Here is a 17,279-nt window from a genome sequence, read left to right on the forward strand (position 1 = left end):
AAAACAGGCTTTACAGAATTAATTCAGCAGTCACTAAAAAAACAAACAATAACTACCACAACAAGCAGAAACAGTAACAAAGCCCAGGGAGAGATGAGAATCTGATTTTCAGAGTAACCACATAATGTTATGTAAAATGCCCAATTTTCAACAAAAAATCATGAGGCATGCAAAGAAACAAGAAATATGGCCCTCACACAGGAATGAAAAAGCAATCAACAGAAAATATTCAAGAAATTCAGAGATTGGACTTACTAGACAAAAACTTTAAGTTGGATATTTAAAATATATTCAAAGGGCTAAAGGAAACCATGTCTAAGGAAAAATGAAAGTGTGAGAATGTCTCACCACATAGAGAATACCAATATCGAAGCAGAAATTATAAAAGGAAACATATAGATACTAAAGTTGAAAACTACAATAACTGCAATGAAAATTTTACCAAAGGGGCTCAACAGCAAATTTGAGCAAGCAGGAGAGAAAATTAGTGAATGTAAAGTTAAGTTGATTGTGATGATCCAGTCAGAGGAATAGAAAAAAAGATGATATAAAGTGAGCAGGGTTTAAGTGATCTGTGACCGTCAAGCATATCAACGTACACACATTGGAAATACCAGGAGAAGATGAGAAAGGGAAAAGAGCAGAAAGAATATTTGAACAAATAATGGCCAAAAATCCCCCAATTTGATGAAAAAGACCAATAAACTAAAGAAGTTCAGCAAACTCTAAATAGGATAAGCTGAAAGATATTCACATCTAGACACATAACCAAGCTGTCAAAAGACAAAGACAAAGAAGAGATTCTTGAGAGCAGCAAGAGAGAAGCAATTCATTGCATACAATGAATCCTCAATAAGATTATATGCTGATTTCTCATCAGAAACTGTGCAGGCTGGATGCCAGTGAGATGGCAAATTCAGAATGCTAAAAGACTATCAACCAAGAATTCTACATATAGAAAAACTCCTTCAAAAATGAAAGCAAAATTAAGACACTCCCAAATGAACAAAAACTAAAGTTTATCATGAGGAAATTTTCCCTATAAGAAATACATACTAAAGGAAGTCTTTTAGGCTGAAATGAAAGGTCTCTAGACAGTTACTCAAATCCACATGAAAAAATAATGAGCACTGGTAAAGATAACTATCAAGGTAAATACAAAAATAAATACAAATGTATGTTTTCTGTCTTTAACTATTTTCTCCCATGTGATTTTAAAAACAATTGCATACAGCAATTGTTATAAATCTATGTGAATGGGAACACAATGTATAAAGATGTAATTTGTGACAATAACAAAATAAAGGAGGTGGGAATAGAGCTACATAGGAGCAGGATTTTATTATTGAAAATTTGATATTAATATTCCAGATAAAATTGTTATAAATTAAGATGATAATTGTAATACTAGGACAATCTAAATAAAATAATGAAAAAACATATAGTAAAAGAGACAATAAAAGAATTAAAATAGAACACTATCAGATATCTATGTAACACAAAAAACGGCAGTGATGGGAGAATAGAACAACAAAATACATATAAGAAATAGAGAAAACAGCAAAGTGGCAAAAGTTCTTTCTCATTAGTAATTACATTAAAAGTAAATAGATTAAACATTCCAAGTAAAAGGCCAGTCTCTGGAAGATGGACAAAAAATTGATCCAATTATAATCTGAGTACAATAGACTGGGTTTAGATTCAAAGACACAAATAGGCTGAAAATAAAGGGATGGAAAAAGATATGGCTTGCAAACAATGACCAAAAGAAAGGTGGAATGGATATACTAATATCAAAGAAAATAAACTTTGAGATAAAAATTTTTACTGGTGACAAAGAAGGACATTATATAATGATAAAATGGTCAGTTCGTCAAGAAGACATAACAATTATAAATACACATGCACCTAACAACTAAGCACCAAAATATATGAAGCAAAAATGGACAGAATTAAAGGGAGAAAGAGATGATTAAACAATAGTTGGAGACTTCAATATTTTACTTCTAATAAAAGACAGAATAACTAGACAGAAGATCAGCAAGCAATTAGAAGACCTGAAGAACAATTACACTAACTATACTTAATGGACACCCACAGAACACTCCAGCCAACAAGAGCAGAATACACATTCTTTCTCAAGTGCACATGGAAAATTCTCCAGGATAGAACATGTGTTAAATCAGAAAAGAAGCCTCAATAAATTTAAAAAGATTGAAATTATACAAAATATGTTCTCTGACAACAAAATAAAATTAGAAATCAATAATGTAAGGAAATTTAAAAATTAAACAACATGCTGCTAAATAACCAATGAATCAAAGAAGAAATCACAAAGAAAACTGGAAAATATTTTGAAATAAAAAACACAAAACCACAACATACCAAAACTTATGGGATACAGCAAAAGGAGTGCTCAGAAAGAAATTTATAGACATGAACACATACATTTTTCAAAAAAGAAAGATTTCAAATCAATAACCTAATCTTCCACCTTAAGAAACTGGAAAAAGAACAAACTAAATTAAACACAAACAAAAGAAAGGAAATAACAAAGATTAAAAATAAATAAAAAGAGAATTTTAAGATCAATTAAAAATTAATAAAACCAAAAGTTAGTTCTTTGAAAGCAAAACAAAATTGAAAAACCTTTAGTTAGGCAGACTAAGAAAAAAAGGGGAGAAGGCACAAATTACAGAAATCAGGAAAGAAAAGAAGAACATAACTACCAACCTCACAGAAATAGAAAGAGTTATAAGGGAATGTTATGGGCAAATCTATGCCAACAATAAGTAACCTAGATGAAAAGGAAAAATTCCTAGAGAGACACAAACTACCAAAACTGACTCAAGAATAACAGAAAAATATGAATAGACTTATACTAAAGTAAAGAGATGGAATTAGCAATAAAGCAACTTCCCACAAAGAAAAATCCAGAGCCAGATGGTTTTATTGGTGTGTTCTACCAAAGTTTACAAAATAATAGCACCAATTCTTTATATACTCTTCAAAAAATTAGAAGAGGAGAGAATACTTCCCAACTCATTCTATGAGGCCAGTATTACCCTGATACCAAATTCAAACAAAGACATCACAAGAAAAGAAAACTACAGACAAATATCTCTTACAAATAAAGGTGCACAAATTCTCAACAAAATACTACTAAACCAAATCCAGCAACTTACAAATAAGATTATGTATCATATCCAAGTGCAGTTTATCCCAGGAATACAAGGTTGGTTCAACATACAAAACCAATCAATGTTACACATGGTATTAATGGCATAAAGGGAAATACCCACATGATTATCTCATTGAAGAAAAAGCATTAGTCAAAATCCAACATTCTTTCATGGTAAAACCATTCAAAAAACTAGGAATGGAAGGGAACTTTCTCAACCTGATAAAGGGCACCAATAAAAAATCCATTAGCTAATATCATACTTGTGGTGAAATACTGAAAGCTTTCTCCCTAAGATTAGGAATAAGACAAGGATGTCTACCCTCACCACTTTCATTCAAGATTGTACTGGAGGTTTCAGCAAAAACATTTAATCAAGAATATTAAATAAAAGGCATCCAAATTCGAAAGGAAGAAGTAAAACTATTGCTATTTGCAGATGACCTTCTTGATAATTCAAGTTTGGATAATATAAGATCAATATACAAATAAGAGTTGTATTTCTATACACCAGCAATGAACAATCCAAAAATTATATTTTAAAAAATTCCATTTACAAGAGCATAAAAAAGAATACAATACTTAGGAATAAATTTAACACAATAAGAACAATATTTGTACACTGAAAACTCCAAAACATTTTTGAAAGAAATTTAAGAAGATGTAAATAAATTGAAAGACATCTTGTGTTCATGGGTTAGAAGACTTAATATTGTTAAGATGGCAATACTGCTTAAATTAACCTATAGAATTCAATGTAATCCCTATCCAAAATTCCAGAATTCTTATCCAGAATCTCTAGTCAGAATTCTAGCTGGATTTTTTGTAGAAATTGACAAGCATGACCTAAAATTCATATGGAAACTCAAGGGACTCAGAATAGCTAAAGCAATGTTGAAAAAGAAAAACAAAGTTGGAGGTTTCACATTTCCCAATTTCAAAACTTACTACAAAGCTACAGTAATCAAAACAGTGTGGTACTGGCATAACAACAGACATGTAGATCAATGAAATAGAATTGAGTCCAAAATAAACTCATATATCTGTGGCCAATTGATGACTTGGGGAAAGAATAGTCTTTTCAACAAACTGTTCTACAATTGGATATCCACACACAAAAGACTATATTTGAATATAACCTCACACTATACTTAAGTTAAAGTGGATCAATGATCTAAATGTAAAAACTAAAACTACAAAACTCTTAGAAGTGTAAATCTTCATGTCCTTAGTTTAGGCACCAGTTTCTTAAATGTGACTCCTTTTTTTTTTCTCTGCAACATGGCTGACTAGAGGTGGCCAGCCCTTGCCCCTAATGCAAAGAAAGTCCAAAGCACCAAGTAGTAACCCATAGAATACAGAGTCAAGGAGAAAATGATAAAATTCAGCAAAATAGTGAGGAAGACCCTCCCAAGGTAGGCAGGTAGGGGGAGGAGTCTGTGGTCAGCACTCCACAGCAGATGCCTGCAATTCAAGCTGCAAGATAACTGGGTGGCACTCACGAGCAGTAATCACAGTGTGGGGAGCTGCTAAGAGCCCATATGACTGCATTTTTCTGGAGGAGAAGTGCACACTGAGTTCCCACAATTCCCTCAGTTCTGGGCTGCTGCTGTACATCATAATTTGGGGATAGGAGCCAGGACATGGAGACCTGCCCAGTTATGATAAGCCTGTCAGAATCTCTCACTCTGGAAGAAAGGGTGTGAGGAGTGTGCCAGCTCCTCCTGGGTGCACTCAGCCCTGCATGTATCTGGTAGGTCCATGTCCACCTCCTCCCAGAAACTCAGAGACTTGCCCAACTCAAGGAGACCTCTGGAGCATCCTACCTCAGTGGAGAGGGTGCAGGGAGTGTTCTGACCCCTCCCAGGTGCACACAGTCCCACATGTCTCTGATAAACTTGCCTAGATCCAGATACTCCAGCAGAAAAGCTTCAGAGAGCCCACCTACCTCACCACCTCACACCCACAAGGTACCCAAGGCCCTGCTTACAGCCACAACCACGCTGCCCAGAGTCATCCACCCCAACAAGAAACTGCTGAGGGCCTCACCACCTAGGCCACAAAGGCACCCACAGACAACTCCAAGGTTTAATATAAAGAAGTCACAGGAAGCCTACACTACCACCCTCACCCAGAACCAAACCTAAAATGACCAACATGAGTGTCATAGAATACTTCTACAAGTAAGGATTTCTCCCTTCAAAAACTACTCCAAAAATTAGAAAAAAATGACTGCTGCTTCAGGTGTCCAGTCATCAACACAGAGATATGAGAAGCATGAAAGAAAAAAGGGAAACATGACACCCCCAAATGAAGACAATAAGCCTCAAGTATCAGACCACAAACAACAGGAAACCTGTAAAATGCCTGAAGAGGAATTTCAAGTGGTAATCTTAAGGAAATTCAACATGATGCAAGAAAATATAGGTAGAAATCAAAATTAAGTCAGAAAAACAATCCAGAACCCGAAAGAGAAATTCAACAGAGATAGATATAATAAAAAAGAACCAAGCAGAAATCCTGCAACTGAAGAATTCATTCAATGAAATAAAAAATACACCCAAGAGCTTAAGTAACAGGTTAGAATAAACAGAAGAAATAATTTCTGAACTTGAACACACACTTTTTGAATTAACCAAGTTGGACTAAAGGAAAAAAAAAGAATTTTTAAAAAATGAACAAAGCCTATGAGAGCTACTGGACAATGTTAAGCAAACAAACATGCATATTATGGTTACACTGCTGGGGGAAAAGAAAGGAAAAAGGCATTGATAGCCTATTTAATGAAATAATAGCTGAAAACTTCCCAAGTGTTGGTAGAGATATGGTCTCCTAGATCCAAGAGATTCAAATATCCCCAGGCAGATTCAACCCAAAAAGGTCCTCCCTAAGACACATTATAGTCATTTGTCAAAAGTCAAAGACAAAGAAATAATCTAAAAACGACAAGGTAAAATGTTATGTCACCTATAAGGGAATCTCCATCAGACTAAAAGCAGACTTCTCAACATAAACCTTATAGACCAGGAGAGAGTGGGATGCTATATTTAAAGCACTAAGTGTAAAAAAAACCCAAACTGTTAGCCAACAATACTCTACCCAGCAAAGCTATCCTTCAGAAATGAGGGGAAACAGTATCTTTCTCAGACAAACAAAAACTGCAGGAATTCACCATGACAAGAGTAACCCTACATGAAATCTTCAAGGAAGTCCTACATTTGGAATCAGAAGAGCAATAACTACCGTCATAAATACATGAGAAAGAATAAAACCCACTAGAGCAGATACACAAATGAGAAAGAGAAAGAAATTATATTTTATCACTACACAAAAAACACCAAACAGCAAAGATAAACAATAAAAGAGAAAGAAAGGTACAGAGAAATAGAAAACAACCATAAAAAATTAATAAAATGGCAGGTATAAGGCAATACCTTTCAATAACAACCCTGAATGTAAATGGATTAAATTCCCCCACTTAAAAGACATAGACTGGATGGATGGATTAAAAAACTAGACCCAATTATATGTTTCCTGCAAGAAACTCACTTCACCAGTAAAAACACACAGAGTAATAGTGAAGGGATAGAAAAAGATATTCAGTGCAAATGAAAACCAAAAATGAGCAGGAGTGGCTATACTTATATCAGATCAAACAGACTTTAAACCAAAAATTATCAAAAGAGACAAAGAAGGACATTATATAATGATAAAGGATCGATTCAGCAAGAGGATGTAACAATCATAAACATACATGCACCCAACATTGGAGCACCCAGATACACAAAGCAAATATTATTGGATCCAAAGGGAGAGCCAGACCCCAATATAATAATAATTGAGGGCTTCAACAACCTTCTGTCAGCATTGCACAGATACTCTAGACAAAGGATTAGCAGAGAAATATTGGTTTTAAACTGCACTTAGACCAAATAGACTTGAGAGTCATTTACAGAACATTTCATCCAGCAACTGCAGAATATACATTCTTCTCATCAGCATATGGATTATTCTCCAGGTTAAACCACATGTTAAGCCATAAATCCAGTCTGAACAAATTTTTAAAGATTGAAATTATATTGAGTATTTTTTTCAGACCACAATGTAATAAAACTAGAAATCAATAATAAGCAAAACTTTGGACATTATACAAATACATGGAAATTAAACAACATGCTCCTGAATGACCAATGGGTGAAAGAAGAAATAAAGCAGAAAACCAAAAACTTCCCTGAAACAAATGAAAATACAAGCACACATACCAAAACCTATGTGATACTGCAAAAGCAGTGCTAAAAGGGAAGTTTATTGCAGTAAGTGCTGACATCAAAAAGGTTGAAAGATCTCAAATAAACAACTTAATGTCATACTTCCTGGAACTTGAAATGCAAGAACAATCCAACCAAAAAATTAGCAGATAGAAAGAAATAATAAAGATCAGAGCAGAACTAAATGAAATAGAGATCTAAAAAATGATTCAAAAGATCAGCAAAACAAACAGTTGTTTTTTTGAGAAGATAAACAAAATTGACAAACCATTACCTAGACTAACCAAGAAAAGAGAAAAGCCCCAAATATCAAAAATCGGGTATGAAAAAGGAGACATTACAACTGATTCCACAGAAATACAAAGAATCATTAGAGACTATGATGAACAACTATACATCAACATATTTGAAAATCAGGAGAAAATGGATAAATTTCTGAACACATACAACCTATCAAGTCTGAACCACTAAGAAATTTGAAAATCAGGAGGAAATGGATAAATTTCTGGACACATGCAACCTATCAAGTCCAAACCAAGAAGAAATTAAAAACCTGAACAGACCAATAACAAGTAACAAGACTGAATCAGTAATCAGCAGTGGCTTGGGTTGAATGTTCCACCAAAACTTAATCTCTACTGTGACTGTTAAGAGGGCAGGAAATCTTATTATGGTAATTTCAAGGTGAGGATGATGCCTAGTGAATGGATTAAAAATGCTGCTCATGGGCGTTGCTCTGTGAGCTTTGAAAGGAGCATGCAGGAAGAGCTCGCTCTCACCCACCATCTTGTGCCAAGTGAGATTGCTGGGTCACTGTCACCACCAAGGCCTTCACCAGCTGTGTTCCCTGGACTTTGGACTTCCCAGCCTCTGAAACTGTGAGTGATAAATTTCATTTTCTTATAAATCTCCCAGTTCCAGGTATTTTGTTATAAGCAACAGAGACAGACTAATACAAGCAGTTTCCCAACAAAGAAAATCTCTGGACCAGAATGCTTCACAGCTGAATTCTACCAAACTTTTAAAGAAGATTTAATAACAATTCTCCTCAAACTATTCCAAAATATCAAAGCAGAGGGTATTCTTCCAAACACATTGTGTGAGGCCAGCATTACCCTGATACCAAAACCAGACAAAGACACGACAAAAAAAAAAAGAAAGAAAAGAAAGAAAAGTACCAGCCGATATCCTTGATAAGCTTAGATATAAAAATTCTAAGTACTAGCAAACAGAATCCAACAGCACATCAAAAAGATTATACAGCCTGATCAAGTGGGATTCCTCTCAGGAATGCAAGGATGGTTCTACATATGTAAATCAATAAATGTGACACACCACATCAGCAAAATGAAAGGCAAAAACTGTATTATCATCTCAATAGACATAGAAAAAGTCCTTGATAAAATTCAACATCGTTTCATGATTTAAAAAAAAAAAAAACTCAACAAATTAGGTATAGAAGGGTAGTATCTCAACACACTAAAAGCCATATATGACAAATCCACAGCTAACATCACCCTGAATGGGAATCACCTTGAACAGGGACATCTAACATCACCCTGAAAAGGGACAGGACAAGGATGCCCACTCTCACCACTCCTATTTAACATAGTACTGGAAGTTGTAGCCAGAACTATTAGGTAAGAAAAAGGGGAAAATGGCATCCAAATTGGAAAAGAGGAAGTCAAATTATCCCTGTTTTCAGATGTCATGATCTTATATATAGAAAAATCTAAAGACTCCAACCAAAAAAACTTAGAGCTGATAAATGAATTCAGTAAAGTTGCAGGATTTAAAATCAATATAAAAAAATCAGTAGCGTTTCTATACACCAGCAATGAACTTGCAGAGAAAGAAATCAAGAAAGAAATCCCATTTACAACAGCTATTAAAAAAGTAAAATACCTAGAAATAAATTTAACCAAGGAGGTGAAAGATCTCTACAATAAAAACTACAAAACACTGATAAAAGAAATTAAAGAGGATGCACAAAAAATGGAAAGACATTCCATGCTCATGGATTGGTAGAATTAATATTGTGAAAATGACCATGCTACCCAAAGCAGTCTACAAATTCAATGCAATCCCTGTCAAAATACCAATGACTTTCTTCACATAAGTAGGAAAAGCAATCCTAACAGTCATATGGAACAAAAGACCTCAAAAAGCCATAAATCCTGAGCAAAAAGAGTAAAGTAGGAGTCACTACCTGACTTCAAAATATACTACAAAGTTATAGTAACTAAAATAACTTGGTATTGACATAAAAATAGACACCTGGAACAATAGAACATAATAGAAAACCCAGAAATAAACCAATGTACTCACGGATCTTTGACAAAGGCAATAAAAACACACGTAGGATAAAGAACAGCTTTTTCAATAAATGGTGCTGAGAAAACTGGATATCCATGTGTAGAAGAATGAATCTAGACCCCTCTCACCACATACAAAAATCAACTCAAAATGGATTAAAGACTTAAATGTAAGACCTGAAACTATAAAACTTCTAGAAGACAACACAGGGAAATGCTCCAGGGCATAGGACTAGGCAAAGATTTTATGAATAAGATCTTAAAAGCACAGGCAAAAAAAGCAAAACTACACAAATACAATTTTATCACACTAAAAAGCTTTTGCACCACAAACAATCAACAGAACAAAGAGGTAACCTACAAAATGGGAGAAAATCTTTGCAAACTACGCATCTGACAAGGGGCTAATATACGGAACATACAAGGAACTCAAACTACTCAATAGTAAATAAATAAACAAATAAATAACTCAATTTAAAAACGGGCAAGGGAGCTGAATAGACATTTTGCAAAAGAAGACATACAAATGGCCAACAGGTCCATGAAAGAATGTTCGACATCACTAATCATCGGGGAAATGCAAATCAACACCACATTGAGATATCATTTCACACCAATTAGACTGGCTATCAACAAAAAGAGAGAAAATTACAAATGCTGGTGAAGATGCAGAGAAAGGGAAACCTTTATACATTGTTTGTGGGATTGTAAATTAATACAGCCATTTTGGAAAACAATATGGAGGTTTCTCAAACAACTGCAGATAGAACTACTATATGACTCAGCAATACCTACCACTACTAGGTATATACCCAAAGGAATGGAAAGCATCATGTCAAAGGGATACTTGCACTCCCATGTTTATTGCAGCTCTATTCAAAACAGACAAGATATGGAACAAAGCTAATTGTCCATCCATGGGCAATTGGATAAAGAAAATGTGGTATATATAAACAATGGAATACTACTCAGCCATAAAAAAGAATGAAATTCTGCCATTCACAGCAACATGGATGAGCTTAGAGAAAAAATTTTTAAGTGAAATAAGGCAGGCACAGAAAGAGAAATACTGCATGTTCTCCCTCATATGTGGGAGCTAAAAAAACAAAACAAACACACAAACAAATAAATAATAGTAATAAGTGAACTGTTAGAAGAAGAAAGAAGAACGGTGGTTACTAGAGGTGGGAAAGGGAGGAGGGAGGGAGGATAGTAAAAAGCTGGATAATGGACACAAAATTACAACTAGATAGGAAAAATAAATCCTATTGGTGTACAGTCAACTCAAGAAACTATAATTAATGACTTACTGCCTGTTATCAAACAACTTGAAGAGAGATCAAATGTTCACATCACAAAGAAATGATTAAGTTTTGCAATGATGAATATGCTAATTACCCTGATTAAATCATCACACATTGTATACATGTATTGAAATAATAACTCTGTACCCTACAAATATGTACAATCAATATGTTTCAATAAAACAATTTAAATAATATATGACTCTTAAACAGAAGCAACCAAAGGGAAAAAAATAGATAAATTAGACTTTATCAAAATTAAAAACACCTATGCTTTAAACAGCATGTATTAGTTTGTTTCTGTTGCTTTTTTTTTTCTTTGTGGCTGATCAGTAAGGGGATCAGAACCCTTGACCTTGGTGTTATTGGGATTTCTATTGCTTATAACAGAAAATACATGAAACTGGGTAATGCATAAAGAAATAGAATTTATTTCTTACAGTCTCAGAGGCTGGGAAGTCCAAAGTCCAAGGAACACATCTGGTGAGGGCCTTGTTGGTAGGTGGTGATGCAACACAGGGTGTCACACGGTGGGTGGCAGAGCTGAGAGACCTTCTTCTATGCTTTCCTTTTAAAGCCAACAGAACCATGCCCATGACCACCATTAAACCATCAATGAATTAATTCATTCACCAGGACACAGTCCTCACAATCTAATCACCTCTTTTAAGGCCCCCCCTTTCAATTACCATAACAGGATTTCTCATCCTTTTGATACTGTCAGTGAGGATTAAACCTCAATGAGCTTTGAGGGGACATCCAACCATAGCACAGCACTATCAAGAAAGTGAAAGTCAACCCACAGAATATGAAAAAAATATCTGCAAATCATATATCTGATAAGGGACTTGTATCTAAACTATATAAAGGATTCCTACAACTCAATAATAAAAAGACAAATGATCCAATTAAAAATGGGCAAAGGATCTAAACAGACATTTCTTCAAAGGTGTACAAATGGTAAATAAGTATATGGAAATATGTTCAACATTATTAATCATCAGGAAAATTAAAATCAAAACCTCATTGAGACCTCTCCATACCCAATGTAATAAAAAAGTCAGGTAGTAACAAGTGTTGGCAAGCATATGGAGGAATGAGAATCTGCATACACAGTTGGTAGAAATGTAAAATGGTGTAGTCACTTTGGGAAACAATGCATCTGTTCCTCAAATGGTTAAATACAGAGTATACCATATGACTCAGCAATTCTATTCCTAGGTATACACCTAAGAGAAATGAAAACATATGTCCACACATAACTTGTATATGAATGTTTATAGCAGCATTATTTAAAATAACCCAAAGGTGAAAAACAATCCAAATGTCCATGAATGGATGGATAAACAGAATGTGGTATATCCATGCAGTGGAATATTATTTGGCAATAGAAAGGTATAAAGCACTGAGCATGCTACAACATGAATAAACTTTGAAAATATGCTTAGCAAAAGAAGCCAGACACAAAAAGGCACTTATTGTGTGATTCCAATCATATGAAATATCCAAAATAGGCAAACCTATAGAGACATAAAGTAAATTAGTGGCTGTCAGCAGGTACAGAAGGAGATAATAGGGACTGACTGCTAATGGGTATGAGGTTTATTTTGAGGGCAATAAAAATGTTCTAGAATCAGGGAGTGGTGATGGTTGTACAACCTAATGAATATACTAAGAATCACTAAATTGTACAATTAAAAATGGTGAGTTTTATGAAATGTAAATCATATCTTTTTAAAAAGATCTTTACAGACAAAATGTTAAAGCTTTCTAGAAATACATAAAAGAATTCCTAAACAAACATAAGGTTAGTCCATGTTCTTAAAAGGGAAAGCTCAGTACCATAAAAACAGGCTTTTTCCTCAAAATCAATGTTCTTATAGTCAAAATCTCAGCAGACATTTCAGGAGACCAACACTTTATCTTTTAGAATATTTTTTAATAGTTTAAATTACATTGAAAATATTTGAATTTGTAAGTTTTTTTTTAAAACTTTGGATGTGAATCTACCTGCCTTGGTGCCTTATTTATGTTGGATCTTTAATGTTTTTTTTCAATTTATCAAGTTTTATATTTTCTTCAGTTAATTTTGGTAATTTATAATTAGTTAGGAAACCATTTCCCATTAGTGCTCACATTTGTTGCCATAGTCTCCTACATTTATTTAAATCTCCCTGTGATTATTTCCCCTTTCTCATTCCGCTTTGTTCTCTTTCTCGATCACCCAGTTTCATGGGGTATTTATTTTTAATACTGGTCTTGTCAAAATACTACCTTTTAAATTTATTTCCCACTATCCATTTTTGTTTTCTATGTCATCAATTTAAGTTTTTATCTTTGTTTCACTGCTGTCTAGATTTGTCTGGTCTCTCTTTCTCTAGTTTCCTAAGGCAGAGTGAGGTACGAAAGCCTGAGTCAAGGGAAGACAGAAGGGCTAAGTCTGAGAAGACACTGCAGAGACACTGTGTTAGGATATACTGCCATGGCCCCTCCTACTCTGCTATGTGACTGATAATGAGAAGGGACTGTGGATGGACTTCACAGGAGAAGAGCCCTGCTACGGAAAGCCACTCAAGTGCCCTGTCTTTCCACACTGAGCTCTGGTGTATCTCTGGGAAGTGGAGAAGTGGTAAAAGTTCCCATGGAGCTTTCTTCTGAGGAAGGCTCTGTGGCAGATATCCTAATCCCTATGTCATAATGCCATTGTGAATTCACAGCTCTCCTCTCACTCATGTTACTCATGCCAGACAAAGCAAAGAAATCAGGGCTAATGAACCATCTAGAAACAGGCCATGGGGGTTCGATTTTGTGTAAGAGACACGGCCAGATTACATGGCAGGCCAGGGGTGGGTGGGCATTTCCCTGGACTTCACAGGTCTTGGGAAAAGAGGGGATGCTAAAGCAATGAGTGCCTTTGTGCAGAGCATAGAGAGAGACAGCAGTCTTAACTCATCTATGCATTTCCCATTTAATTCTAATGACAGACAGAGGGCAACTTAATTTTAATTGTAATCGAAGATGTTGAAGAAACAATTGAATGGAGGAGGTTGCAGGAGAAGAAGGAGAAGGGAAAGATAAAGAAAGAGGTGCGTAGAATTCCATGTGGTTAAGAGAAATCCAGAATGGTTATATTTAATATCATGAGGGCATGCAATTTTGCCTCTTACGGATCCAGGGTCTAAAATAATCAGGAGTCAACTCATTTGACTCCAAATATTGGCTCATTTTTCCTCCATCCATCCCCTTCTCAGCTTGGGTTCTGTGGATCTAGGTCTGACTGTGACACAGAGAGTGACTGGGAAGAATGAAAGTCATCAGAAAAATGAATGGGGCTGAGAAGTGAGAATGTGAGGACTCTGAATTAGAGAGTAGAATGTTCAAAATATGGGGAGGCTGGGAGTAGATTATGTGGTAATGATGCTGAAAGCCCATCACGGTATAAAAATACATGGTTGTGGCAGAGAGAAATCAGCCAATGGTGGGTTGGGAGTAGAATTAACAGAAGCATTATGAGGCCAAACCTCCCAAACCCAGTGAACACTGAAGAGGTGAAGTATGACTCTTCACCCTCGCATCCCTAACGCACCCTTCTAGTTACTAATGGTTTTTCCCTTGATCTGTGCACTGGTAAAGTAGTCAAGGGAAAGATACTGTGGCTCTGAGTGTGAGGCAATGTGTCCATAGTGGCAGAGGGCCCTCTCCAGGTCCCCTGACTCCCAGTGTTCTGATAACTCCCCTGAACCCTCTGAAAAAGGGTTGACTGTTAAGAGAATCCAGGCCCCTTCCAAGGTCCTGGAAGTTGGTGGCAGGAAACTCTCTGAGTGGTCTCTCTTATTTCTGCCTAGAAAGATAGAAAAAGAGTAAAAGCAGCCAAAAAGATCCAGGCCTGGTGGCGCGGCACCCTGGTGCGCCGGACACTGCTGCACGCGGCCCTCAGGGCCTGGATGATTCAGTGCTGGTGGAGGACGACGTTGATAAGGCAGGTGGAGAAGAAGAGGCAGGCAGCCTTGATTGCCTACACCACCAGGGAGAGGGCAGTGGTCAAGCTCCAGTCTTTGGTTCGTATGTGGCGCATCCACTGGCGATACTGCCAAGTGCTCAATGCCCTCTATGTCATCCAGTGCCACTGGCAATGCCACAACTGCCAGACATGCGCTCTCCTCCGGAGTCACTGTGTGGTCACAGCCACTCACCTGCAGTTCCACATTGAGATCATCAACTCCTAAGGGTTGGCAAAAAGGGGTACTATGTCTTCTGTCCCCAGTAAAGGTCTAACCTGGTCTGGTGTGTCTCATGGTGTACCCAAGCTAATGGGAATCTTGGGCCTTTGCTGCCTCTTCTTCTTCCTGGGAAAGAACTTCAGTGAGGTTTTCCACCTGTGTCCATGAACCATGTTTTGGACTGACAATGGCCATATGCCACTCACTCAGTTGTCAAAACAGAAACTGAGACCCCAGTCTGCCCTGACATATGACAGATTCAGAAGTCCCAGTTTCCATCGCCAGCCCCATTCCTTTCTCCTCACTTGGGTATCTGGAAGACAAGTGGGCTCCATCTTCCTGAAGACTCTGAGCACCTCTGCAAATAAGTACAAACTATGAGACTCTGCTCTGTCGGCCTGGGGTCAGGGTAAGCTGGGGTCTGGAATGCCTCGGTTTCCTCTTTGGGAGGCATATAGCAAGAGTGCCAATATTTGGCTGATTCTCCTGGGGGCAAGGCAGTACAGCCCGAAGCAAAGGACAGGATGCTGGCCTTAGTGATGAATGGGGCTGGGGCTGGGCATACTACTGGGCAAGCAATGACCCTGGGAACTAGAAGAAAACAGAATTTCACAGCACCTCAACTCTTTCTCCATAATTCCCTCACCAGAACTCCTCTTCCCAAGGGCTTTGTGACAAACAGGGCTCCCTCAGATAGTACCCCCACCCCCACTTTTATCTCAATTCTCAGTGATTTTATCTTTGGCCAACATGATCCTACCAATCTCCTTAAGACTTATCTCAAATAAACTTTTTATGCTCCCCTACTCAACCACTCACTGTCATGGTCACACTAAAGCAGCACCATACAACAGAACTTTCTGTGATGGTAGAAATATTCTCTATCTGTGCTATCCAATACGGCAGGCACTAGCCACACATGGCTGTAGAGCACCTGAAATGTGCCTAGTGCAACTGAGGAATTGAATTCTTAATTTTATGTACTCTAATTTAAATAACCACATGTTCCTAGAGGCTACCCCACCAGACAGTGAGACTCTAGGCCTCACAATTACTAATAATTGTATTATTGCTCAAATTGCTTTTTCTAATGTTCCGTCCTCTAATTACTTTCTCCTTTCCTTCCAGCTCACCTTTTCAATAACACCAATAGAATATTTCTTCAGATGTGATAAGGACTTTCAATCTATTGACCCTACCAATTATTTTTTTACAGCCGTTAACCTTGACATGCCTTTGTGTCCTTCCTTACCCAGTTCAGATTCTGTGATTAATTATTATAATCTCTCCCCTGTGGTATTAGTCCATTTTTGTTGCTTATAACAGAATACATGGAACTGGGTGATTTATAAAGAAAAACAAAATTTATTGCTTACAGTTTCTGAGGCTGAGAATTCCAAAGTCCATCTGGTGGTGGCCACGGTGACCAGGGGTCTCACATTGCAAGATGGTGGAAGCAGAGAGGAGCAGAGAGCGAGACAGATTCTCCTCTTCTTTTAAAGCCCTCAGAACCATGCCCCTGACCACCATTTTTAATCCATTCACTTCTGCACGGTCCTACAACCCAATCACCTCTTCAAGGCTCCACCTTTCAGTTACTACAATAGGATCTCCCACCCTCTTAACAGTCACAATGGGGGGGCTAAGCTTCTGATACATAAAACTTGGGGGACACAATTCAAACTTCAGGGAGTTTAGGGGGGACATAATTCAATCCACTACACCTGCACAACTTGACTTTCCTCAGTTCTCTCTCTCTCTCTCTGCCCAGACATGTATAGAATAGACCCAACACCATCTCCCTGTTCTGTGTCTACAGAATAGCAGAGCATGGCTTGAACAAGACAAACAACCATGAGGCATGGTCTCAGTTTATATTCATGACTACATGTCTCAACTGGAAAAATTTCCCGGTAAATTTCTCTAATATGTTTGCATTTCCATTTTTGAGTTGAATAATTTATACCACCTCCTCTCCAAATGTCCAATTC

At 36.8% G+C, this 17,279-nt stretch overlaps 1 protein-coding gene across 1 annotated transcript; it reads left to right on the forward strand.

Moving 5' to 3' along the window:
- Positions 1-13,860: 13,860 nt before the first annotated feature.
- IQCF2 (IQ motif containing F2) lies at positions 13,861-15,294 on the forward strand. The gene is made up of 3 exons (XM_063115343.1): positions 13,861-13,878; positions 14,053-14,154; positions 14,914-15,294. The coding sequence occupies exons 1-3, from the start codon at positions 13,861-13,863 to the stop codon at positions 15,292-15,294; spliced, it is 501 nt and encodes a 166-aa protein (XP_062971413.1).
- The last annotated feature ends 1,985 nt before the right edge of the window (positions 15,295-17,279 follow it).

The sequence above is a fragment of the Cynocephalus volans genome, chromosome 11, assembly GCF_027409185.1.
Source record: "Cynocephalus volans isolate mCynVol1 chromosome 11, mCynVol1.pri, whole genome shotgun sequence".
Lineage (NCBI taxonomy): Eukaryota > Metazoa > Chordata > Mammalia > Dermoptera > Cynocephalidae > Cynocephalus > Cynocephalus volans.

Bases quoted from the DNA above. Each gene is read 5' to 3' on its own strand.
- IQCF2 (XM_063115343.1), top strand. The intron at 14,155-14,913 runs GTGCGTAGAATT...ATTTCTGCCTAG, and splicing joins AGGGAAAGATAAAGAAAGAG to AAAGATAGAAAAAGAGTAAA.